Here is a 26,002-nt window from a genome sequence, read left to right on the forward strand (position 1 = left end):
TAAAATAATTTACTACCTCATCTCATGACGAAAAAAGGTTTATCCATGATCATCAAATTATTTTCTAATTTGCTCCAAAAGTGCCTTGACATTTTCTCATTTTTGACAAAAGTGTGTGTGTACCATTCCTCTTGATTAGCCCGTGGTGTTTGCGTGAGCATCAGCAGTGCCACTTCCCCAAAAACAAAATGAATAAGCTCCTATTGTCTTATGTGTCCTCTTCTGCAGCATCCTCATCAACCCGGGTAACCACGTCAAAATGCAGGAAGGAACGCTGGGATTTTTTATCGCCAGCGATGCAAAGGAAGTTAAGAGGTGACCCCAAGCACACAATTGTGTTCCCTTTGTAACACTACTCCCGAGACTGCTTAAACTACTATATTTTCATGACTATAAGGCTCTCCAGGTTATAAGGCGCACCTCCAAAAAATTGTTTTTTGTCATATATTCTCCATACATAAGGCGCACCCGACTATAAGGTGCTACAGTGGGAATGTCAACCAAACAGTCAGATAGTTCAGTCAAACTTGTTAACCCCTTAACATTCCAATGGCTTGCAAAAGAAGCATATAAGTGTCTCGGACACCAATCACTCAAATGCGTCTTTCCGCATATCATTAGGAAGTTTAATCTCTTGGGATTCAAGAAATGCCAAGCATTTCTTAGTTTCTATTTTCTTTTTCGCTGTCAACTGTGTGGACGGCAAAGTACGAATTTTATTGTGGGAAATGTGGTTCTCTACTGTGTATATGACAATAAACACTTTGAATTGAATTAAAAAATAGCCTCATCAGAGAAACATCAACATCAGTCTGAAACAAGATACTGGGAAAATATAAAGCTGGGGTCGCTCACCAAAGTCGTCTTGCAGCCATCACGTTCAATAATAATACGCAACCATGGTCCTCTTACATTCGTGAGTAGGGCAAATCCAACCGTGTAAAATATTTACACACTCAAAACTAGCAATAATGCCAACAAACAAAAAATCCACCGAGAAGCATCTCTGCATGGATGGACGTTGTTTCTTGCTAGCTATTTGTTAAGCACCGTAGTTCCTGTTTACAAATAGAGACTACAGTAATAAAAAAGTTTTTTCCTGGCCGTAGAGCAACCAAAACATCTTTTTTGGCCAATTGCAGGCTTTGTTTTGCCCCACTGTAGCCTATACGAGCCTGTAAATGCTAAAACGAACCCGCCTCCTTTACCTCCGAATAACTATAGCCAATAGTGACCGATTCAAATGATGAATGACATATTGGTTAGTAAATGAAACGCCAGTATATATATTCCAGCATACACCGCGGGCTACTTCGCATACAAAATGTAGTCGGCAGCTGCTTGCCTTAGTTGCGAAACCTTGCGACTCAATATTGATCCATATATAAGGCGCACTGTCTTATAAGGCGCATGGTCAGCTTAAAATAAAGGCTTTTGATAGTCGTGAAAATATGGCACTCCCGCTGCCACACACTGAAGACTCACATTTGTCTTTGTAGAGCTTTTTTCTACTGCAAAGCGTGTCACGATGACATCAGCGACCCCAAGCGCATCAAGAAATGCGGCTGCAAAAGACGTGAGTACCCCGGCCTGTACGTCCGCTCTCCCTTTTTCTCCCTCCCTTCCCTAAACTTTCCTCCCCCCTTCCTCTCTATCCTCCACATTACCCGTGATGTGTCCGTCTGAGACTTTTAAAACCTTACCATCCCGTCGTCGTGTCTCTGCTCCTCGATATTTAGTGTGTAAATAAGTGCAAAAAAAATCAAATGGGTTTGTAATATAAAAAGACTAAGTTTGCTATCAGTTTTGATTACTTTTTTTGCTAGTACTTTCTTGCTCTCATCTTTTAAGTTATTTATTTTATTTACCCATTGATTCTGCAGATTTAATATTAATATCAGTATAGTCTGATGATGGACATTAATAAATGATAATGCAATTTACGGTCTACCATGTGTGTTTGAAAGGGCATCAGTATAAATTAAAATAGAGTTCAAATGTTAAAAATAGTTGAAAAGGCTTTTAAAAAAAATTATAGCTATTAGTCAAACTAATCGTTTTTTGCCCAATTTGTTCTTTTAAATACCTATTTTAGAAATATAAATGACTTTCTTTAAATATCCATAACACTTTTCATTATTTTATTATTATTTTAATTGTATGATCTTATTTTGAAATGTATTTTTTTCATAGATATGTTCAACATTTGTTGTCATTTTTATTGTAAGTTTAAAAAAGTGTATGTTGTAATAGGCTATTAGTCACTGAAGCAAATTAACTTACTAAAAATACAATTTGCAATTATCAAAATGTGTTATTGAATTTTCATATTCATTATATAATTTATGAATATATGTATTATTTTATTTTAACTTTGTTAGTATTATTTATTCAGCTTAAATACTTTACATATTTGTATGTAGGTTAAAGAAAAATACACTTTTGACCATAACCATGTAATTTCATTTGAGAAACAAACAATTTATATCTATACTTTCAATCTAGGTTTTCCACTAGGTTATCTAATAATGTAATTAATCATGTATAACATTGTTATCAATAAATGTATAACACTAGGATGTAACACTTTTAAAAAAACAATAGAATACAACTTAAAAAGTGTAAAAAAAACATAGGAGTCCAATGTATCTATGGAAATTATGCTAGATTTTTTTGTATTTATGTATTATTCCCATTTAATGACCTGAATAGAGAAGTAAGAATTCTAATAATATCAAAATGATAGTGTAACCTGTATATAGCTACTGTATAGTCTTTTTGGTCTATCCTAGTTGGTTCCATTCAGTTGTTTTTGTTCTCTCCATGTTCTTTTATGACCAGTGACACAATTTTTGATGTATTTCCTCCCTTTGCTGCCTTTGGAAATCACCACTTAATTGTAACTACTCACTGCTAGTGATTTATTGTGAGTAAGAACAGAAAAAAACAATAACCTGAGTGTTGACTATCTTCTCCAAAGTGATTCCTCCTCGTCTGTTTTTCGGCGGCTAGCGCACTTTTTTTCTGTGTTGCATGTTACCGGTGTAGCTTCTGCATCCCTCTCTTCTCATTTTTTGACACTGTGCTCAAAACCAAGCAGAAGCGAGCCTTCACATCACTGCTCCGTTGAAAGAAAAATGGCGTTATAGAGCACAAAAACCATCCCCGTCCCCATGAGTATAATGAACACGCGCCAGGAAAATGGACTGCACATGTGAGATGAAGATTTCGAAGGCCTCAATCGTGAGCTGAGGTTTCAATCTGTCAGAGCAGGTTTTGTGTTTGTGATGGTGCTTTGTGGGAACTTCTTCCAAATCCCAGCAAAACGCCCACGCCACAAAAATGACAAATCACGTTGCCAAAACATAATGAAAACAATCTGGACTTCTCTTTTTTTTCCATGTGATCTCAGAAGCCTTCAAAGTTGATTTGTTCTGAGTCAGTTTGGTGTCGCGACGGTTTGCCGCTAGATGGTGGTAACGTACCAGGAATGAAATACATCCCACGAGCAATACAGCATGAATGAGATGTATATTTAGAATTGAGTATTTACAAAAGATATCGTTCCAATTCGACAAAAATCCCTGATTACAAAAACGTAAATTCAGGCTGGGTTTGCACTGAAGTTTCAATTCAACATTTTGTTCCACACCTTTGATATCATTGAAATAACATTAAAACACCCAAATCGCAAAGCGGCAACTCGAACATTCAGAATTTTTGTAATAATTGTTATAAAGTCGAAAGTAAGTCATAGGTAAAGGTGTATTGTCACTATTGTCATTTATTATTTGGTCATGTGTTCACACTCGCTTAAAGTGGAGATTGTTTTTGATTTGAAATGAAATATATTATGTGAAATTCACTTTTAAATATAAAATTATAAAATACACAAAATACCGAATGAGTGAAGAGAGTGAGATAGCATTACAAGCTTGATAAATGTTTCTTAAAAGATTCCTAGACGTAAGCTTTTCTTCACGTAATTATATCGCTAATGCTAATTGTAGCTAATACTAATTAGGAAAGCCATGGTTATTGCATGTAAAAAAATCAAATACAATTAGAATTACAATAAGATTAAACATGGCAGTCAAGTATGCACATGTAATAAGAGAGTTAAGGAAAAAATAGATAAAAATAAAGATAAACAAGAATATTAGGAAAGATATTTTTTTCTTTTTGCACATCAGAAAAATGGCAATGATCCTAAAATAGACTCATGTAAACCCAGCCCAAGACAGGCCCGCCCATACGTTTTCGTCATCCCTCCCTGAAGAAACGCGTCCATTTGCGAGAAGTCTGAAAACATTGTCGAGCGTGTCTGTGCCGTGTCCTCCATCCACAAAACACTTCCCATGTGTCCGTACTCGTCGGAACATAACATACATTGAGTGTGGTCCCAGTGAAGCGCCCCCCTACCTCAAACCCCCTAGTAAAAACTCTGAAGTGCACAAGTTCCAGCATGACCCAGTAGCCTTGCCGTTCACGCCCGCCATTCCCTCCCGACTGCTTCATGACTGTGAACGGTTATCTTTGCAGTTTGCACCCCCTCTTTGTCACCAAGACCCCAAACCACTTTTTTCTGCATGTCCTCCAAGCCCCCATGCATGTCCGCACGGGATCACAACCGTCCCCGGGAAGCGGCCTTTTCCATTCTCTCCTCGTGCCGAGGCGCCAGACGGTATTAGAGGGCTGTCGGTTTGCACCTGGCCGAGGAGAGAATGGCGAGCGGGGACTGTTGCTGCTCGGAGTCACGGCAATCTAGAGACGCTGCTCAGGGGACTTTCACTCCCGCTTCCCTAGGGTTTCGGGGCTTCACGAGCATAACAACATTTGAGATGCCAGTACCACCGTTTGTAATTACGTTTAGGATTATCTGGAATTGTCTGTGACTACAATGTCTGAATGTATTCTCTTCTATGCTTTTAGTCTCTGAATAACTTATATGACGAACAAAAATCAGAAGCCATTTTTGATAATACATTTACTGATATATATGGTAAACATTTTACTTTTTAAAACATGAACTCTGATTTTTAGTATTAATTCATATTTAACTCTACGATTAAAGCAGCTCAAGCTCAAATCAAGTCTGTTCTATAAGTAGTAGTACCAATGTTAAAGCTTTAAAACTCAAAATTCACGCTCTTACCATTGAGATAAAAAGTATGTGTAATTGTCTATGTGTGAATTTCTATATTTTCCAGCTTTAACTCAATTGTAACATTCTCTAAATTAGTACTATCAATGCTAATGGTTAAACTAAAACATGTATACTCAAAATATACCTTAAACTCTCAAACTATACTTGGGTTAAAGAGTTACCCTCCGCTAAAACTCAGAGTTAATATATATCTGTTAACTCAGTTAAGTTTTTGACTAGTGTTAAGATCATGGCGTGAATTGTGCTTTCAGCGTTAAAGTTAGTAAAAAGTTAAAATTCAAAGTCAAAAGTCCCAAAAGACTTAAATTAGGCATGATTTAAAGAGTACACTCAGAGTTAATATGTATGTGTTAACATGCATGGGTTAACTCGAGAGTTTAAACAGCATTAAAGCTTAACTCAAGTTTGCTCTATAAATAATGGTGTTAATGCTAAAAGTCTACCTAAAACATTTCAACTCAGACACGTGAAACCCTCAAACTATACCTATGCGTGTTACCTCTGAATTAATATGAGTCAACTCACGAGTTAAATTAACTCAAAAGTTTTAACTCAATGTTAAATATGCTTTTTAAGTATTGCTATCAATGTTAAAGCTCCAATTAGAAATGTCAAATTCAAAAGTGAGTTTAACTCTTACATTGAACACTCTTAAAGAGTTAACTCAGAGTAGCTACAAAATCTGTTTTTGTTTATTCCTTATCTAGGACAGAGGCTCAGTTATATATACAATAAAAAAAACACACTCAACAAGTTTTTTCTAGAGGAACTTTTTTCTTTTTGCATAGATCAGGGGTGTCAAACTCATTTTAACTCGGGGGGCCACATGATAGAATAAACATTCTCTCGGGGGCCGGACTACTAGATCCCAAAAAAAGAGAGAGGAAGATACAAGAGGGAGAGAAAAAGAGAGAGGGTGGGACATGGAAAGAGAGAAAGAGAGAGAATTTGAAAAGAGAGAGAATGTAAGAGACAAAAGAAATAAAAAGAAAAATAGTTAGTTAGGGGGGGAAGAAATCCATAGAGAAATTGAAAGAGAGAAAAGAGAAGGAGAGAAGGGGAGTAAGAAAGCGAGAGAAAGAAAGAGAGTAAAGGAAAAAAGGAAAAGAGAACAAAAGAAGGTAAAAAGACACACAGAGAGAAAGAAACAAACAGGAACACAGAAAGTGAAAAAGAGAGACAGAGAGAGATAGAGAGTGATAGAGAAAGGGAGGAAGAAAGAGTGAGAGATGGAGAAACAGAGAGAGAGAGAAAGAAATACAAGTACTGCGTTAATGAGAGGCACCTGGCTTTGGGAACACGAGGTGGCCATATTTCAACCCGCAGCTCGTTTTCCTCTTGCGCTTTCCTCAGCGTTGTCTCCCGGGCCGGATTCAATCCCTTAGTTAGCCTGATCAGACCTACCTGCCGCCTGTTTGACACCCCTGGTATAGATGTTCCACATATAAATACAATAATATGCATTATTTAAAGGAGCGTATTTAAAAAGTTGTATAAAATAAGAGACTGGAGAGTGAAGCTTCCCTTTGCGCAGTGCAACGTCATTTGTGCAAACGACAGCATGAGTTGGCACGTGCCCGTAGAATAGCGCCATGCCTTTTTTTGGACAGAGGCGCTTCCTAGCGCCGCTGCATGATGGGACCCAGGTACGTGCGCCGCTCTTTTTTGTTTTCGAGCCACCGGTTTGCGGGATGTCTATGTAAAATGTATGACCACTTTGTTTGAGGTTTGCTGCTGAAGACATTGCTCATGCCTTGCCCTTCTCCCCAAATGAATGCCCCCTCCCCGACTCCCTTTACCCCCTCGCCCTCCTCCCACTCTTATAGTTTTGCCTTTTTGACCTGTTCGGCCTTAACACGGTGCTTGAGCCCCTGCACTACGCACACTATTTCATTTATAAATTTCTGTCTGAACGAGACAACTTAATTGAGACAGCGATTCGAGACTACCATAAGTTCCGCATTATAAGGCGCGCACCCCAAAATAGTCTTTTGTTATATAATTTTCATACATAAGGCGCACTGGAGTATAAGGCACACGGAATTTCACTTTTCGCGGGTGGTTTTGTTCCCCATTAACCGGGTCTAAAAAAAATAATAAAAAAAAATAATAATAAAAAAAATATATATGTATATATATTTTTTTTTTCAAGCATTTTTGAAGGAGAGTTGCTACTTCACGGATTTTTACTTTTCTCGGGTGGTTTTGATCCCCTTTAACCGCAATAACCGAGGGATTACTGTATATTATTATGATTGCAGCAGGAGACAAACGGGGAAATCAGGAACGGACTAGTGGAAAACGGGTGACAAAACGGGACCGACGGGAGTCAGAGTAAAAAATGCTTGCCTTGTGAAAACAGAGGTTCGCTGACGGACAGGCGAGTGAAAGGACTGAGCTTAAGTAGGACGGAAAACCAATTAGGTATCCAGCAGCAGCTGGCACCAAACGACCTGGCACAGGTGAAAGTAATGAGTCATCAGGACAACGGGTATTATTTGCGAGTAACAATAAATCTTACTAGGTATACGGATACAATTTCAGTTCACGAGCAGTCCCAGAGGCTACCACTGGAGACCACTAGAGTATGCTTACCGCTCATAACGGCTTACCGCCAGCATCAGCTCGTAGAGGCCAAAAAATAAGTAAACTGCTGTAAAAATTTTTTGGGTGGACGTTCAGTTCAGTTAAAGTTACAGAAACTTTCATTTGTGTACAGTAAATGCTTACGTATCAGCAACAATCCCTTCATCTCGTCCCTGTCCACCTATGCCAATTGCCAACTTTATTATTTAATGCAAATCCTTCTTATCAAACGGTAATACACCTTACAAATAAAACGTGGCACCTATTTACTCACAGCAAGACAGACTATGTAGAATACCGCAACAGTATTAGCTATCTAAGATGATGTAGTCCTATTCTACCAGTAACCAAGACGATCCAGATTAGAGCAGAAATGGGCAAGACGATATATGTATTTAAAAAAATCGTAGGGTGTAAACAAGCTAAAATGATCAAAATACAGGGAAAACATATACTTTGACCCCTCTTTGGGAGCTGCATTAAGAGTTCGAGATACTAGCACGATCCTGGAATAAATTAAACTGGTATGAAGAGGGACCACTGTATACTAGAAAACCTTATATAGTACCGTACACATACTGTATAAATACTTTATGCAATTCCAATCTTATCCACCGTATTTAGCATTATATAAGGCGCACCGGATTGTTATGAGGCGCGCTTTCAAATTTCGGGCCAAATTTGAATTTTTAGACGCTTTTGGTTTAGAAAGCACAGTCATTTCTGTCTAGTTCAGACAGTTTAAACAAGATGGCATTTGAAAACCAATTCTACGTGCGGGGGCTCAAGTCCGCTAAGGCCCGCACACTCTGATGAAGTGAACTTCCAACTTCCTTCCCTGGATGAAAATTTTTTCTCCTCTTGCCATTAACCTGCTGCTTCTCCTCTCCTCTCATCCTGAAACGTGACTGTAGCCAAGATGTCCGTCTACAAGCGAATGAAACTGGCATGTTGTTTTGATTGCGGCCGTTCCGAGCGAGACTGCTCTTGCATGTCAGGCAGTGTACATAGTAACATGGACACCCTTCAGAGGGCCTACCCACTTTCCTCTGTGTCTGTTCATGATTGCGCAACCACGTTACGTGCCTGTAAGTGACACCGCCCAACACATGCTGTTTGTTACGTGTCGTTTCTGTCTGTAACGTGTGCTTACCGTGTGCGCTGCCGCTAAACGTCACGTGAAGTAGGCGTGTGTGTGCGGCTGGTGCGTTTTGTCAGGTGTGGTTTTGTGGCACAGTTCAACATTTGTTTTATAAATATACATGTATATTTATGCCATCCTTGTTTTTTTAACAGCTTTGAGTGTAGCGAGGTGGCTAGCGTTAATGGCTAACTGTGTTGCTACCTAGCTAGCTATCATTTTCTTATCCATCTATAAGTTTTTCCCTCGTTCTGTTTCTCTGTCCATCTTTACTCCGTCAATCAGGTTTATTTAACAGCTTTTCATGTTGTATGCTAGCTGGCAAAATGGCTATTTGTTTAGCTAATTGTCTAGCTGGCATTTTCATGAATTCATCTATTTATCAGCCTATATCTGTCCATCTATTCGTCCATCATTCTGTCCATCAGTCTATTTGTCTTTTTTTTATAAAACAGATTTCCATTTAGCTTACTAGCTACCTTTGATAGCTATTTGGGTAACTGTCTAACTATCCATCTATCTGTCGTTCTGTCCATCAGACCATCCATCTTTTTTGTTGTATTTATCATGTTGTTATTTAAGGACTTATTGTGTAACTAGCTAGCTAGCATGAATGGCTATTTGTGCTGCTGAGCTAGCTTGTTGGCACTTTTTTATCCATCCATCAATGTATTTGTCTATCTGACATTCTGTCCATCCATCGTATTATGTCAATTATTTTTGTTAACAGTTTTAGTGTAGCTAGCCCAATGGCATTCATATGTTTGTATAAGTATCTAGCATTAGTTGCTATTTGTGAAGCTATCTAGCTGGCATTTTTTTCATCTATCCATCTTTATGTCCATCTATCTGTTTGTATGACAATCTATCTATCTTTCTATTTATCTATCTCTCTTGTTACTTCTCTCTCTCCCTCTCTCTATCTATCCATCTTTTGTTTTTGTCCACCTGTCCATGCACCTTTTCTATATTTTATGTTTATCCAACAGCGTTTTTGTGTCGCTAGCTAGCTTGCATTAATGGCTTTTTGTGTAGCTACCTAACAAGCATTCTTATCTATCGATCTTTCTATCTTTCTATCATATCTATCCATTCAGCTGTCTATCCATCTTTTCTAATTCAATTACGTTTATTCTTTGAAGCTAGCCAAATAGGTTTAATGGCTAATTGTGTCACTAGCTAGTTAACATTTTTGTATCTATTTCATCTATCTGTTTATCCATATTCTTATGCCAATCATGTTTTAATGATTTTTTTGTGTAGCTTGCTAGCTAGTTAGCATCAAATGTCATTTTGTTTTGCTAGTTAGCTAGGTGGCATTTTTAATCTATCTATCTATCTATCTATCTATCTATCTATCTATCTATCTATCTCTCTATCTCTCTATCTCTCTATCTATCTTCCAACAGTATCGAACCATTTTCTCGCTAAAAGGCACTCTTTCTATTTTCTCTATTTGCTTCCATTTTTCCTCGTTTATTTATCACAACCACGTCCGTCGCACTTTATGTTCTGTGTTTTTGGTGGGTGCGTAGTGTTGTGGTGGTGTGGTGCTATCGTATCGTATCGTAGGTTGCTAGCTAGCTCTGGCATGCTACGTTTCGTGCAGTTGTGTAATTATGATCACGACTGTTGTGTTTTCGATGGTTTTGAAGGTAAGATGATGGGGAGTGGACGGATTGTTTTGTTGTACGGTTTTATACTGCAATGTGATTATTTGTTGTTATTATTATTGGCTTGTTATTTTTTAGGTTGTTTTTCTTTTGAATTTGCTTTTGATTCTGTTCCTCTTTATGTTGGCCTACTCTGTTTTAAAACCCCAAAATAAGATAGCCCTAGTTTCAAATCAATAGCAGTTGGTTCGCACGATCTTTTTCCGTGTTTTAACAAGACAACCATCAAAAGGAGAACAATGCTAAATAACCCTAAATTTAAAGCAGAAGTGCTTTGAGCTATTGTCGACAGGGAATACTGGATTGCAGCCAAAACAGTGCATTTCAGTTTTTGCCAGCTTGAACGGCACGATATGGGAATAGGGGATAATGGATCACTGCTGCACAGGTGCCGTTCATTTTAGGTTGAAATACAGTAACGGTAAAAAAAAGAGCCACCAGGCCTGACAATTGTGCGCTCTGCTAGTCCGTGCTTCGAGCAATATGTTACATGGGGTAATGGTTTGTGGTGCAATTCAGTTTTGGGTGAACAGAACGGCAAAAAAGAGCGGCCAGGCCAGACAAAAGTAGTTTTCATGGATTGCAGAAGATTTTTTTAACATGCAATGCACTGAGGTTGCGAAAAACAACCCTTAAAAAGGGTAAAATGAAAAATGATCTCACTGTGCCTCTCTTTAAATACATATTTTTCACGGGATTCTACCTTCGAATGGACAGGAAAGTTAGTAGCGACAAGAAAACTGGAGTAGGAGGTAATTGATGATGATGAATAATGCAAAAATAAAAACTAAAGATGGCTCTAGTTTCAAATACACAATAGATGGATCGCAAAGTCTATCTCCGTGTTTTAACAAGGTGTCCATCAAAAAGAAAACACTGCTAATTTACACCAAGTGTGATTTTAGCAATTGTCGACAGGGATTAATGGATTGCAGCCATAACAGTGCGTTTCAGTTTTTGCAAGCTTGAACTAGGCACGTCTCTCGATTAAAAAGTTCCTTCTGCCTGTCCCCACTCGAAGCAATATGGGAATAGGGATAACGGATCCCTGCTGCACAGGTGCAGTTCTTTTGGGTGGAAATGCAGCAAAAAAGAGCCACCATGCCTGACAGTAGTGTGCTCTGCTAATCCCCCTCAGTGCAATTCTGTTTTGGGTGAACAAAACGGCAAAAAAGAGCTGCAAGGCCTGACAATAATTGCTTTAATGAATTGCAGAAAATTTTCAACACGCAATGCACGTAGGTTGCGAAATACATTACGTAAAGTGGAATGAAAAATAATCTCACTTTGCCCCATTTTAAATACATAGTTTTGCAGGATTCTACCTTCGAAAGGACAGGAGCGTTAATAGTAACAAGAAACCCGGAGTAGGAGGGAATTGATGAAGATGATCATGCAAAAATGAAAAAGATTAAGACAGCCCTCGTTTCAAATCACACGATAGACGGTCTCTCCGTGTTCTAACAAAATGTCCGTCAAAAAAGAACACTGACTCATAACACTAAATTAAAAGTGAAACAAGATGGCGTCTTGATTGAGAAAACATTATTTTGAAAAGCTGGGATTGTCAATTAGACATGGCAGCAGTAGGCCGGCTATCAAAGCCCGGGCCCCAGAAACGCAGATCTTGTTTCCTCTTTGGCATTCTCCCTTCGTGGGCCGATTCAGCCTAGATTAATGTCAAACGTGCCACGATGGGTCTAGTTTGGCCCCGTGTAGTTGCGCATGTATCCCTCGGTACCAATTACTGGCCATTACATGGTTACTGATCTCACTTTTCCCCGGAGCCCCCTGTAGGATTTCAGGAAAGCTTCCCCCCTTCGTCAGATTCTCCCCTCCTCCTAGCTCTCGTTTGTCGTTACAAAGTGAGTTTAGCGAAGGAGTGCTTGTCAAGTCAGGGATTACAGGATTTCCCTTCGTTTTCTATACTTTGTTTTCCAGATACTGTACAACGTTTTTATACATGATGACTTCCTATAATGTATGCACCTGGACTTGATTTTCTTTGGATGGACTGTGGTAGGGAATTTCTCGATACATGAGAGAAGGAGTAGTGGAATTTTGTGATTTTCGGGGTTGCTTCTTGTTCGAATAAATGGCCTGTGTTAACCATTGGCCGTTGTTAGCTAGCACTTCACCTTAGTCCATTATATCCTGTATTGCTAAATTTTCTAGATAAAAGTGCAGACGTGGTGAACGACATACACAATAGAACATTAGCGAAAATGCTTATGCACAGGTTGGGGTCTATGAAGGACTGATCCACAACTCGGGTTTATTTAAGCCAACACACTGGGTTGTTATCCAGAGAGAAATACGACCAAAACAAATGTTTCTCTCTTTTCTCCACTCTCCACTCTTCTATCTTGTCTCTTCTCTCTTCTCTTTTCTCTCTTCTCGTTTTTCATTTCTCTTTTCTCTTTTCTCTCCTCTCTTCTCTCTTCTCTCTTCGCTCTTCTCTCTTCTCTCTTTCTTCTCTCTTCTCTTTTCTCTCTTCTCTCTTCTGTCTCCTCTCTCAACTTCTTTATTTTATCTTCCTCTTTCTCCATCCTATTTTACATCATTTCTCTTTCTATTGCTCTCTCTCTCTTTCTCTCTCCACTTATCTCTCTTCACTCTTCTCTCTTCTCTTTTTTATATTCCTTTTTCTCTCTTCTCTCTTCTCTCTTCCCTCTTCCCTTTTCTCTTTTCTCTTTTCTCTTTTCTCCTCTCTCTTTTCTCCTCTCTTCACTCTTCACTCTTCTCTCTCTCCCTCTGAACTTCTTTATTTTCTTGTTGTCTCTCCTTTTTTACACCCTTTCTCTTTCTATTACTCTCTCTCTCTTTTCTTTTTTCTTTTCTCTTCTCTCTTCTCTCTTTACTCTCTTCTCTTTACTCTTGTCTCTCTCTCTCTCTCTCTCTCTCTCTCCCTTTTTTTCTACATATTGCTCAATACACAAATACACAAAACATGACAAATCATTTGAATCACAAAAACTATTTTTACTGTTTAAGTTTAAACACACCCAAGATTTGAGTCTTGTCTTGTCTAAAGCAACCATCAAAATTGGGTCATTTTGTCCAGAACAACCTGAAAATTAGGTTCTTTTAAAAAATTGGTTTATTTTGTTTTGTTGTTTAAAATAACAAACACAGGCAATTTATTTAAAACAATGTAAATTACATGATCTAGTTTTAGTTTAAACAGACCCACATTTCTGCCATTTTGTTCAGAACAACCTGCAGAATTGGGTTGTTTTAAGTTTAGTGTTATTATTTTTCAATATAAAAAACAAAATGTAGGTTTCTTTAAAACACTCCAAAAAATTATGGGTAAGTTTAAAACTACCTTAATTTGGGTCATTTTGTTATAACCAAATCCCCAAACTTTGTCCTTTTCTCAAAAAATGTAAAAAACTGTTTTTTTCCATGTTTACTTTTTTTTCAAATGTACAAATAATATTTATATTTTTTTAAATTAAAAAAACAAAACAATTAAATAGGTCCTTTAGTTGTGTTTTAAACACAACCAAAATTGGTTTACAACTTCCTAACAGCCCGCGGAATTGGTTTGTCAGAAATTGCTCTAAAAATGTGTTTATTCTGTTAAAAATGCACAAATTCTGTTGGGTCACGTTGCACAAAACAACCCCATTTAAACTGTGTTCATTTATTATAAGGCAACCCCCAACAAATCTAATGATTATGTTTAAAAAAATGTTTTTAATTTATTTTTGTTTTTCATGTTTAAAATTTTGAATTACTATTTTATTTTTATTTCCCCAAAACTGTGTAAAATGTGACTCCCCCCTTAAAATATCACCTGAAATAATTGGACTAGACATTTTCAAAATATCTATATTTTTCAAAAAAAAAAAGGGTCATTTTGTACAAAGCTACCCAGAACATTTGTCAAAATTCATCCAAGTTGTGGATTAGTTCTTGGAATTTTCAGAGCTTGCCCCTAAACAAAAATATGTCCTAAAAAATCTGAAAGGGATGAAAAGAGTCTGGTATCTTTCTATCTTAGCTAGATCCAAAGGTGGGATCGTACCAACCAGCATCCTCTCTTTTGGCGTACCTCACCGAGGGAAACCTTATCCTTCCTGACACCGAAATTATGTTTTCATTTTCCCGACCGTGCTGGTCCATCACCAAACTTGCCCTGACAGCTCATCTCCACCAGGCAAGACTCTTTCGCCCCTTGCCTAAGTCCACGCTAGCCGGTTAGTTCTCGGCTTTGGCTAGGCAGGCAAATCGCTGCGGACAGATGCCAGGGCCGTTGTGGGTCGCAGTATGAGGATCTGTGTCAGAGGCCGGCCTCGGGCTCTTATTGTGACCTTTAGTGACGGAAGAGACTAGCAATGGAGAGTGTCAGTCCGGCCTAGTTGAGTAAAAGTGCTTACGGTGTTTGTTCGGTGTCTCCTTTAGTAATGCTCGATTGCTTTCGCTGTTTGTGGTGACAAATGCATAGTCAGCTGATCATAAGAGTGCCTCCCTGTTGGACGTGTTTGCTTTTTATTAGGGATGCACCGAAATCAAAACGTACGGTAGAAATCGAAAACCGAAAATGCGAAACCTATGGCCAAAAACTAAAAATTAAACACAGAAAGAAAGAAAAAAACATTTTAAGAAATCAATTATTGCTCATTTTGCAATGACTAAAAAAGGGGTGGTAAATATAACTGTCGGGCATACTCTAATCCCTCGTTTATCATGGTTTTAATAGGGACCCCAAACCATGGTCCCCCATTTTTAACTCTCACTCTGTTCGCCCCTCTAGCAGCAATTGTTGACTATCCATTCATCCATTATCTACAACGCTTATCCTCAGTAGGGTCGCGGGGCTGCTGGAGCCCAACCCTGAACTGGTTGCTGGCCAGTCGCTGGGCACACAGAGACAGACAACTCACTGGCTCATTCACTCCTAGGGAGAATTTGGACCGGCCAATTAACCTGACATGCATGTTTTTGGAATGTGGGAGGTAACCTGTGCAAGGACGGAAACAGGAGGTTTTGATCCCATGACCTCGGAACTGTGGCGCACACGTGCTAACCACTGCTCTGCCGTGCTGCCCACTTGCTAAACAAGGGGCAGTAAATATAAGTGACGGGCATACTCTAATCCCTCGTTTATCATGTGTTAATAGGGACCCAAACCATGCCCCCCCAATTTTTAACCCTCACTCTGTTTGCCCCTCTTGCAGCAATAGTTGACTAAGGGTTATAAATTGCATCTACAAGGGCACTGTTCATTTTAGGCAGGAATAAAATGATGATAATGGATCGTTGCCCTGCAAAAGCAGTCTATTTTTAGCAGAAAATCAGTAACGGCAAAATACGAGACACCAGCCCAAAAGTGTCTTCTGCCAGTCCCACTCACAAATCATACTAAAGATAGAGGATAATGGATCGTGGCTGCAAGTGTGTAGTTCGTTTAAGCCGGACAGACCAGCAAAAAAAGAGCCACAAGGCCCAACTGTAGTGCGCTCTGCAGGTCCGCGCTCTCAGCAATATATGATCAGGGTTAATGGATCGCAGCCACGCTAGTACCACTCTTCGGTGTCCGACAAAGCAAAATGTGCTCTACACGGCTTTACATTGCAAATTGCTGAGGTTTGGAGGCATTTTGGCTTTCAATAGACAGAAGAGTCAATAGAAGAAAACGGGAGTAGAAGGGAATTTATGATGATGATCATGTAAAACATGAGTAACACGCGCATATTTGACAAAGGAAAAAAAATTGTAGTAAATTAAGCTCTCGCTGCATATAGTCACACACAAAGTACAGGTTTACAAATGAAAACCGCTCCACTGTACTAAGTTAGCATGCGAACATCAGCCAAAGTCCAGCTTGCGGTTAACAAAAAGTTGAAAAAATAAGCAGCCCAAGTGAAATCCAACTTTATATGGCTCACCTCTTCTTTTTTTCCATTTATGACAAAACTAAAAATCGACTTTTGGTCATAAGGCAGAAAAATTGTGCCAAAATTCGGTGCATCCCGACTTTTCACGCAATAGACCCACCCTCTCACAATTTCTTGAAACTGAATTAGCGATTGGCAGCATAGTCAAGTATGTATTTGGTTGCCGTTCATTTATTCTCAGTTCGCTATCTTTAGAGGTTTACACCAGGGATCCCCCATCATGATGCCGGTGGGCACCAAGTACCCCCCTAAAACACCTAAATGGCCCCGTGGTCTGCTTCTGAAAATAGCTCACACGTGAAGGGTCATTGAGATTTCCTTGGAAGTTTGATGTTTAGAGGTTGACTGAGCCTATTTTAACCCTGCTGTTAGCAATTCCAATCGGGTAATAACATATTTACTACATCGTAATAACTTTGTTTTAGGAAAACGGGTAGCTTTTCGTGCTAATCCGCAGTTGTCGACAAAAATTCAAACTGACAAGAAATGAATCACTTATTCTTTGAGTTTCCATCAAATCACCATAATCAACTTCTTCCCTAACTTGCATTGTTCCATATATTTCTTACAGCAGTTCTCACTTCCAAATGTTAAATATATGAGCAGTTTGTGGGGGAATATTTACATGTCATCGTAGCTCATGGTGAAAAGGGGTAAATCATCCCCATTTTCCCACCTTAATTCATTTTTCCACCCCCTTTTGTTGTTTTTTTTCCTCTTGGGTTGATGTCTTTTATTTCCTAATGTGTGCTTGGCGGCATTCTCCCTCGTGTGACCTGCCACTTGTCTTTGCATTCTCCTCAGCCAAATATAAATATAACGGATATGTCAGAACACGTAAGTGTAACCTCTCTGTCCTCCCCCTTTAATATAACGCAATTAGCATCGGTGGTTTCCTCCCTGTTGACTGTTCCCTTTAGCATGTAACCTTGTGACTTTCAAACCGTTTGTTTCTTCTAACAGTGTTGCAAAAACACAATAACCCCGCAAACACTGTTATAGCTAATATAATCCTGTTTTAAGTGGTGTTATGTGTAATGTATGGTGAATAAGATTGTGTTTAGAGGCAATAACCTAGATTTATAAACCATTGTGTTTTTGTATTGTGCTGCTTCTAGCAGCAGATGGCGTTACAGCACCAGGGAACAGTGGAAGCCAAAAAGAGACCGGTGTTCGGTTCAAAGCTGATTGCAATTTAGGTAAATAAATATTACTTCCGGTTGAGAAGTAAGATTTATAGTGTCACTTAAGTTCATGCTTCATTTGTTTTATGTCATTTAGAAGCATATCATTTATTCGTTTACATTTTTTTTCAAACATCTGCAGAAGTAGTAATAATGCAAACTGTATTTATTTATTTCCACTTGATATTAACAAGATGGTGCAGACACAATGCAACTTTTCATGGAGGACCAAGCCTGCCATATTCAGATATAAATACATACACAAATATATACCATATAGATAAATACATCGGGTAATACCTAAATATATGACATAAATTCAATGCATTCATTTATTTTACATTTGTCCCCTATCTAATTTTGTATTTATTTTGTCGTCTATTTTGTCTTGTTGGACCAATTCTGCCATGAGTAGAAAACTATATGTGAATACAGGAATACCTAAAAATATTTGCCATTTAAATAAATGAACACATACATAAATGTCGTACTACCCAAATACGTAAGATCAATGCAATGTATTAATCTTTTGATGTGTATTTTTGTCATTTAAATTTCGTGCATTTTGTTTTGTATTCTGTCGTGTATTTTGTCACAATGTTATTTAAATGACGGGGGCGGACAAACTGGCTGAGATTTTCACCTATAAGCGATTGATAGACCAATAGGGGAAAGGCTCAGGCAACTGGGCCTCCTCCTCATTTGAATACCATTTTGTTGTGACAATATACACACAAACAATTAATGACAAAATACTCACCAAGATACTCGAGATAAACCACGTACACGACAAAATATTACACAAAAAATACGACAAAATGCAAGTGAGTATGCGCGACAAAACACAAGACATAATAAATGAGAAAATTCATGACAAAATCAATAACAAAATAGATAAATGACAAATGACAAAACGAATAAATAAGTGAGCCCCCTACCTTGAAACCTTTATTATCATTAAATATCCTAGGTTACAAAAAGCTTATCCGCCTTAAAAGGAGTTGTAATCAAAGAAAAGCAATATGGTTGGCCTTTGGTGTCGATGATGTAAACCCGGGATTTCAAACTCAGTTTGGCTCCTGGGCCGGGTTACTGCAAAAGTGAAGAAATACAAAAGATTTAGCAGTGCATGGAAAACAAAATTAGACTACATCAAATCAAACTACTTGGCTTTTGGTTTGGATTTATTATAAAAATCATAACTTTGATAGAAATAACATAAAGACTTGCTTCTTTTTGTTGACAAACTCAGACATATATGGTGGGCAGGATAGAATCATCCAACGTTTGACATGCCAAATGTAAACAGTGCAAATAGTCAAAACAAAGAAAAAACAGCACAGTATAATAGTCAAAATAACAACTGAAATCCTTTGCATCATTCGCGGGTGTCCAATATTAAAAAGAGAGTACACGTTCAAGTCCTAATGTATTTATATAGATATTTATGTACCTATAAATATATTCCTACTTATTGCAGGATCGGTCCTCCATATTTCAGCGTCAGGCACCGCCAGAAAAACAAAAGCCAGCTCCCCTCACATGCTAAAGTCAACATTTTTCTGTTTGCACGCGGCGCACTATAGCATCATGTGATTAGCATTTCAGGAAGGGACAGTTGCCGTCTGGCTGCTTCAGAAAGCACAGTGGAGCTGCCAGGGTGGTTGAGCGTGCTCTAATGCTCTCCATGTTTGACAAGGGCCAGATGAATCCAGGAGCTATCGCTGGCGCCCCGTAAATCAAGGAGGCAGCTGACTGCTGGGATAAACGTCTGTTTATCGCCAGGGGGGGCCTACCCTAGCGCGTTCCATCCTCCGAAAAGGACCGACCGGCCACCCTCCCCAACCCCAAGGCAGGAAAAGTCCCACTTTGCCGGCGTAGATTTGACACAGAGCTCGCTGACTGCCAAGAGAGTCCTGACCCCTTGAGATTAGGGGGTGCCAATACTGGGATTTGGGGTATCAATTTGATCCAAGTAAATCCGGGGTAGTAGCGATTCGATAACATTGCTGGTATTTTCTTGGAAATGTCATGATTATTGAATAATTGAACCCTTTCTCCATTGCAGTACTTCATAGTTATGATTAAAAACCGCACAAAGATTGCAGGCACTTAAAGCCTTTTAGAATTTAAAAAAAAAGTTTTTTTTTATTAAATGACGACAAACAATGACAACTTCAACAGTATAAAAATCAAATATACATACCTCTACTACAACTGTTTCAGAACACAAGTTAAGAGAGTCAAACCAAAATAAGATTCCATTGAAGGAAAATAAAACTAAAACAAAGTCAACATGTCAACTACTATACCTGCTATTGCACAATAGTTTTATAATGAAATCAAAGTGCAAACCGTGTAAACCAATGGTTCTCAACAGGGGTGACTCCAGAACCCACCATTCCATCCCAATGGCAATCTGCAACCCATATCAAGAGATTGAAAAATCCACTTCTCTAATGCATCCAATGAAACTATTCTACAGAGATAGTAAATACATTCACCTTTTAATATTTCAAAAAAACAAAAGGAACAGCAAACTCAAATTGACTTCAAGTACCGTATATACTCGTATATAAGCCGAGATCCCATATAAGTGACCTTCTAATACTGCTTTAAAATAGCTATACACAAAAAAAAACAAAATATTAATAAAATGTGTACCTAAACATCGATGATAATTAAATTATGTAGTTAATAAAGATGAATATACTGGTAAAAAGCTAAAAGTGTTTACTGTACCTTCCAGCAGCGCTTCAATGAAAGACACTCATTTACCATTTTCATATTTTGCAATAGTTTCCTTCTTCGTCTCGATTGTTGATGTCAATTTTTACCACGTAACCTTCCCCTTATCACCATCTTTCCTTACAACCCAGTATTATGGGCAGAAAAGGGAAATAAAACCAACAAACCACAATACAATGGGATGCACTCCCTCTCTAGTGCACCGAGTTGTCTGAGTGGTAAAAGAGATCTAATAGGTCTTTATCGCCATCTACTGTTAATGAGTGTAATCGACCCTCCGTTTTTCTTCTTTTAGCAACTTTTTGACAGGGAAAATACCTGCGACCCATTGAAAACAGACCCGCAAACAACTTTGGGGTCCTGAACCACGAATTGAAAAACACTGGTGTAAACAATACAATATATGAAAACATATGAAACTATAAAAACTGAAATACTACTAAAACTACTGTTTCGGAACATAAGTCAGGAGTGTCAAAACAAAAAGGCAATTTAACAATATAATAAAATATATATATATATATATACTGTATCGTAATGTCAACAAGACAACTAAAATAAACATAATTTTCGGACTATAAGGTGCACCCAAAAACCCCAAATAAGCCAGAGATTCAAAATTCGATTGCAATGAATTGCTCTCCCACATGGTAACCATTTATGAATGAATCAATAACATTTAGTGATGAAACAAGATTCCCTAATTTTCTAGATTTTATGAATTACATGTTTTATCCTCTGTATCTATGTCATGTGCCTTATTGTTTTCTGCGGTTTATAAAATCATTGAATACATAGATAAAATCACAAGTGAGTATTTTGAAGTAGCATCTCATAATCAGGTGCGCCCTATCATCCGGAAAGTACAGTACCTTTCATTACAGAATATTTTGTAAATAAAGTTTTAAGTGCAAATAAAGTGTAACCACAATTTGATCGAATTTGAAAGTTAGAAGGCTCATATAATCGAACAATAACAACATCATAATAGTAATAGTTAAACTTGGAAAACAGCATCAATCCCAAGACTATAGTTTAAGTCCTCGCTCAGTATAGATAATATCGATATTTGGATCGTTCGCCCACCCTCACTTGAGATTTATCGTTGTGTCGAAGAAAACTCTTCCTGCATGTTTTAAATTATAAGCCAGTGTCGTGTGCTTCGAACTGCATAATTAATTCACGTCTGTCACAAATAGATGATAAGACAATAAGGACTGCGGAATAACAAAGAAGTAATCGCTTTTATAACCTAATATAAACACTCGGTATGTTGGATGAGCTATTTTTTATTCATTCTTATCGTATCCACAACTTGAGTGTTGACAGATATGAAAGCTGTCCTTTTTTATTGACTTTCTTGTGAAATTCCACAAAACAACATAATAAATGAATAGCGCAACATCCGTACTAAAAGCTAAGTTTTAATCACGTCAACTAAACATTTCAAAGTCTGATTTCCAATTAATAATAATACTGTAAACTAGGCAATTACCTGCTAAAGAAATACATTTTATTTTGGGGGGAATTAGAATTGATTAAACACCCATAACTGTGCGAGGAAACATGTATAGGTGTCCGAAAAACACGCCTGCTCCAAAAGAAACAAAATGGCCACCAGAGTGTGCTCTATCTCCACAAACAAACGTCAACCTTGTTTTTTTATAATCATGTAGTGCTGAGTTACTGCCACGTGACATGCACTGTTTGGATTAAATACGTTGAAAGGACATTGGGTATTATTTAGAACATCCCAGTGGTAAAAAAATTGAATTTCAGTCATATTCATTGTTGGGGATGGGTCTCTTTTCAATTCATTGTATTCATTCATTTTATTAATCAATATTTTAAAATATTCAAATGCAGAAGAAAATTGCTCATCAGTTTAGGTTCCCGGTAATACACGTCTTATATTGCGTATATTTTAACTTAGTTCTATAGAAAATTAAAAAACGTTTTATCTCATTTTATGGTTAAAAAAATATACTAAAATATACTTATTGTCAAATAAGAAATGGGAAGAGTAATCCAGCATATGACTTTAAATTATTATATTGAAAATATTATATTTATAATAAATATTTTGCTAGAACTAATTCTAAATGGACATTGTGTCCTATTTAACGCCTCCTAGTGGTTAAAAAAAACAAAAGGGAATTCATTAAAAAAAAGATTTGAAAAATGAGAAAAACATACATGACTTATGAGGCAAATATGCATACAATATAAATATTACATTCTGTCCTGTGCTTTGTATCACTCATTTATGGTTGCACTCCACACTACAGCGCCATCTGGTGGTCAAATATTTTACCATGTTTCTTGAAATTAACAGAATATCATTTAAAATCAATGATATTATTTTAAATTTGGCATGTGCATGCAAAAGAAAGGAGTCTTATTTGGTAAGGAAATAATAACTTATCATAAACAACTGTATCTGCTCGTTGACTCACACGCATCTTAAAAAACCTTTATAGGTGTCCGAAAATATACCTGTTAGAAAAGGAGCAAATCAACCATCAGAGGTTGGTATAACTAAACTCTGATGCACTTTGAACTTAGGCCAGTCTTTAAATATAGTAGATATTTTCAAGTATTCTTTTTAATATTCTTTTTTTATCTATATATTACATCCTTTTCTAGAGTGCCACGTCCAATCTCAGTGTAAACAATTTCAACTATGTTGTTATCAATAACAATAAAGACAATTCCAATTCTAATTCCAACTACATAAAGAAATGTCAACCCGGCGTTTTTGATAGCATCCCTTTAGTGTTGAGTTACCGCTGTCTTGCTGCTGTGCTGCCATTTTATAGGCACTGTTTTAAAAAAATAAGTTAAGTTTATAAAACACAATCTTTTTTTCCTATACAAAAGTAATGGTTGTGGCTTATAGACAGGTTTTATGATATGCCGATGTGTCCATTAATTATTCCTCATCTTTACACTTCTTCATTGTTTGACAGTCACAGATGACGTTAGGCTATTGTTTTAAAACCGATCGGTAAAAATCAGTGGCTGCCCTTCCACAATCATCTCCTCAAACACCAAAAGCCTTATGATAGGTGTCCCAAAACATGCCTGTCACAAAAGGAACAAATTGTCCACCACAGGGTGGTAAAACTATCGCCTGATGCACTTACAACTTAGGCTAGGCTCTTAGCACTACCTTGAAAATATTTTGCCTATTTATTGTTACATCTTTTTTTAAATCTTAGTTTTCATTTTTAGATCTTTACTAGATGTTATATTTTGGAGCGCTACATCTAATCTCATTGCAAACAACGTTTACCATTTTGTTATCAAAGACAATAAGGACAATTCTAATACTAACTACACAAAGAAACCTCAACCTGGTCTTTGAATTATGTCCTGTTAGTGCTGAGTTACTGTCGGGTTGCTGCTGTGTTACTGCCATGTTACAGGCACTGTTTTGAGTAATTAAGTTAGGGTATGTTATTAAAACCCAATGTTTTTAACCGTACAAAAAATGGTGCGCTTTATAGTCACCTTTCACGTTATGTCAATGTGTTCATTCATAATCATTTTCATCCTTACACTTTGTATTCTTCATTGTTCGACAGTCACAGATGACGTTAGGCCGTCCTTTCAAAACCGATCAGTTAAAATCAGCGGCTGCCCTTCCACTGCCATCTCCTCAAATGCGTTCTCGCCCAACGCCCTGCAAAGCCACCAGAACACCTCTGTTAACGTCAACGTCCCCCTTGTAAATAACCGTAAAGGAAGCCTGATCCCCACGGCGCCGGCCCCGGCGGTACGCCGTTCCAAACTGCGCATGAGTATCTCTGTGCCAGAAGACGCCAGGGCCTTGGCGGAGAGCCGGCTCAACCGGGCCCGCAGTCTGCCGGTGAAATACCGATACCACCCCAGTAATGCCATGCTGCACAGTCACTGTAGGTTGCCCCCCTAGCGGGATGCATCAGTCAGTAGCCTGCCTGTGCTGTTTGCTGCATGATTGTTGGCTCTGCCAGAGCTGATTTTCTGCCCCCCCTACCACTTGCTTGGATTTGCCTACCAGTGCTGTCTCTGCAGCTGTCAGCCTGAGGGGTTGTGAGTAGCCCGTAGCTTGGAGGGCAGAGCTTTGGGTTTTTTTAATACCATTGCCAAATACATGTTTTCCATTTGCTGTGTACTAGGGATGGGCAGATTGAGGGACTTTTTTTTCTTCAACTATAATAACTATAATTTCAACATCATAAATACAAATGAAAACAGTTATGTCATAACAAGAGAAATGTGGGGATAAAACTATTTTACCTGGGGCTCTGATAAATTCAAAATAAGGAGAGAAGACATGAATTAATTTTGAACTCTCAAGGACAGCCATACAGGACTGAACAAACCCTCACAATGCCAAATTCCCAATCTGAATCTGTTCTAAAAGCACTCCCTAGATCTCTTTATTTTTGTTAATACATCTCTGAGGTAACACAAAGTGGATCACCCAAATGGGTTTGGAACACAATAGTGATAATAATGTTTATAAAAGTCAAAACAATGAATAACAATAAGGTATACTAGCCAAAATAATAAACTGAAATCCTATGGAATCGCCTTTGCAGGTGTCTATTAATAAAAACAGAATAAAATTATCAGTCTCAAAGCTTAATCTTAACCAACAAGGTAAACAAAAAAATCATAATTTTGTGTAAATATGTGTATTTTCCCTTTCCCTCATATTGTTTATTTTTTTTTTTTGTATTTATTATGATTTACCATAGTATGTATTCTTCCTTATTTCAACTATTAATTTATTATTGAAATTATTGTTTTAATAATTTATCAAAATCTGCATTATTTTTAACAAGTATAAATTTTATTATACATTCGCCTTTTTTTCTTTTTTATTTCCAGTCAATAAATGCATATGGTTGGTAACCTTGCTCGGATTATTTTGCTATAACTAATAATCAAGATAAATTAAATAAATTGAATATTTAGAATAGATGTCTCCAAGCCTTTCCAACTAGGGGCCACCTACAAGTAATTGTATAACCATCTGAGTAGTATTTTTTGTTTTGTTTTTAGTATAAACAGAAACTCAAGTAGTTTTCTATAAAGCTCGCGCCACTTTTGAAACAAAAATCAATTTTTTAAATCAATTATGCCTCTAAGGATATTTTAGCAAAGCATTAAAGTTTTTAGAATAAACATTTTGATGAAGGCTTCGGATCACTGATAGTGCCGTTCTGCAATGGCCCAAGGGCCATTGTTTGGCCAACTTTGATATGCAATGAGCAAAATATTATGCCGTTATCCAGATTTCATTTTTTTTCCGTCCTGTTGATTGAAAAAAAGTTTTAAAAAGGTAAAACACCAAAATAATATTCTGAATAAGAATAATGATCAGCTTGCATAGCGAGAAAAGCTTAAATATTTTAACATGACTTTTGCAGTGATAATATTAAAGAACTCAACCCACAATAATAAAATCTACTTCCATGTGCTATAAGGGCATGAAGACATAGCAAGATGCTAACTTTGCACACTCAGAGGATTTCAGTCCATGCTCTTTAGGATTCAGGCTCCCATTTCACAATGTTCCATTCAATCTACTTCTCATTTTCAATGTC

The 26,002-nt window shown here is 37.6% G+C and overlaps 1 protein-coding gene across 11 annotated transcripts in view; it reads left to right on the forward strand.

Moving 5' to 3' along the window:
• Positions 1–26,002, forward strand: part of LOC148354263 (calcium-activated potassium channel subunit alpha-1a) — a 268,595-nt gene that overhangs the window by 188,669 nt on the left and 53,924 nt on the right. For 8 of the 11 annotated variants that reach the window (XM_088351063.1, XM_088351066.1, XM_088351065.1 and 5 more), the window contains 2 exons: positions 229–315; positions 1,500–1,576. In XM_088351063.1, coding sequence (XP_088207189.1) covers positions 229–315; positions 1,500–1,576 — 164 coding nt within the window. Of the gene's footprint in view, positions 1–228; positions 316–1,499; positions 1,577–2,917; positions 2,927–8,667; positions 8,842–17,277; positions 17,311–17,591; positions 17,673–23,992; positions 24,327–25,413; positions 25,419–26,002 lie in introns of all 11 variants that reach the window. The other 3 variants (XM_088351068.1, XM_088351069.1, XM_088351070.1) reach the window with 3 other exon arrangements.

The sequence above is a fragment of the Urocampus carinirostris genome, chromosome 13 (genome assembly GCF_059441175.1).
Source record: "Urocampus carinirostris isolate Australia breed hairy pipefish chromosome 13, RoL_Ucar_1.0, whole genome shotgun sequence".
NCBI lineage: Eukaryota > Metazoa > Chordata > Actinopteri > Syngnathiformes > Syngnathidae > Urocampus > Urocampus carinirostris.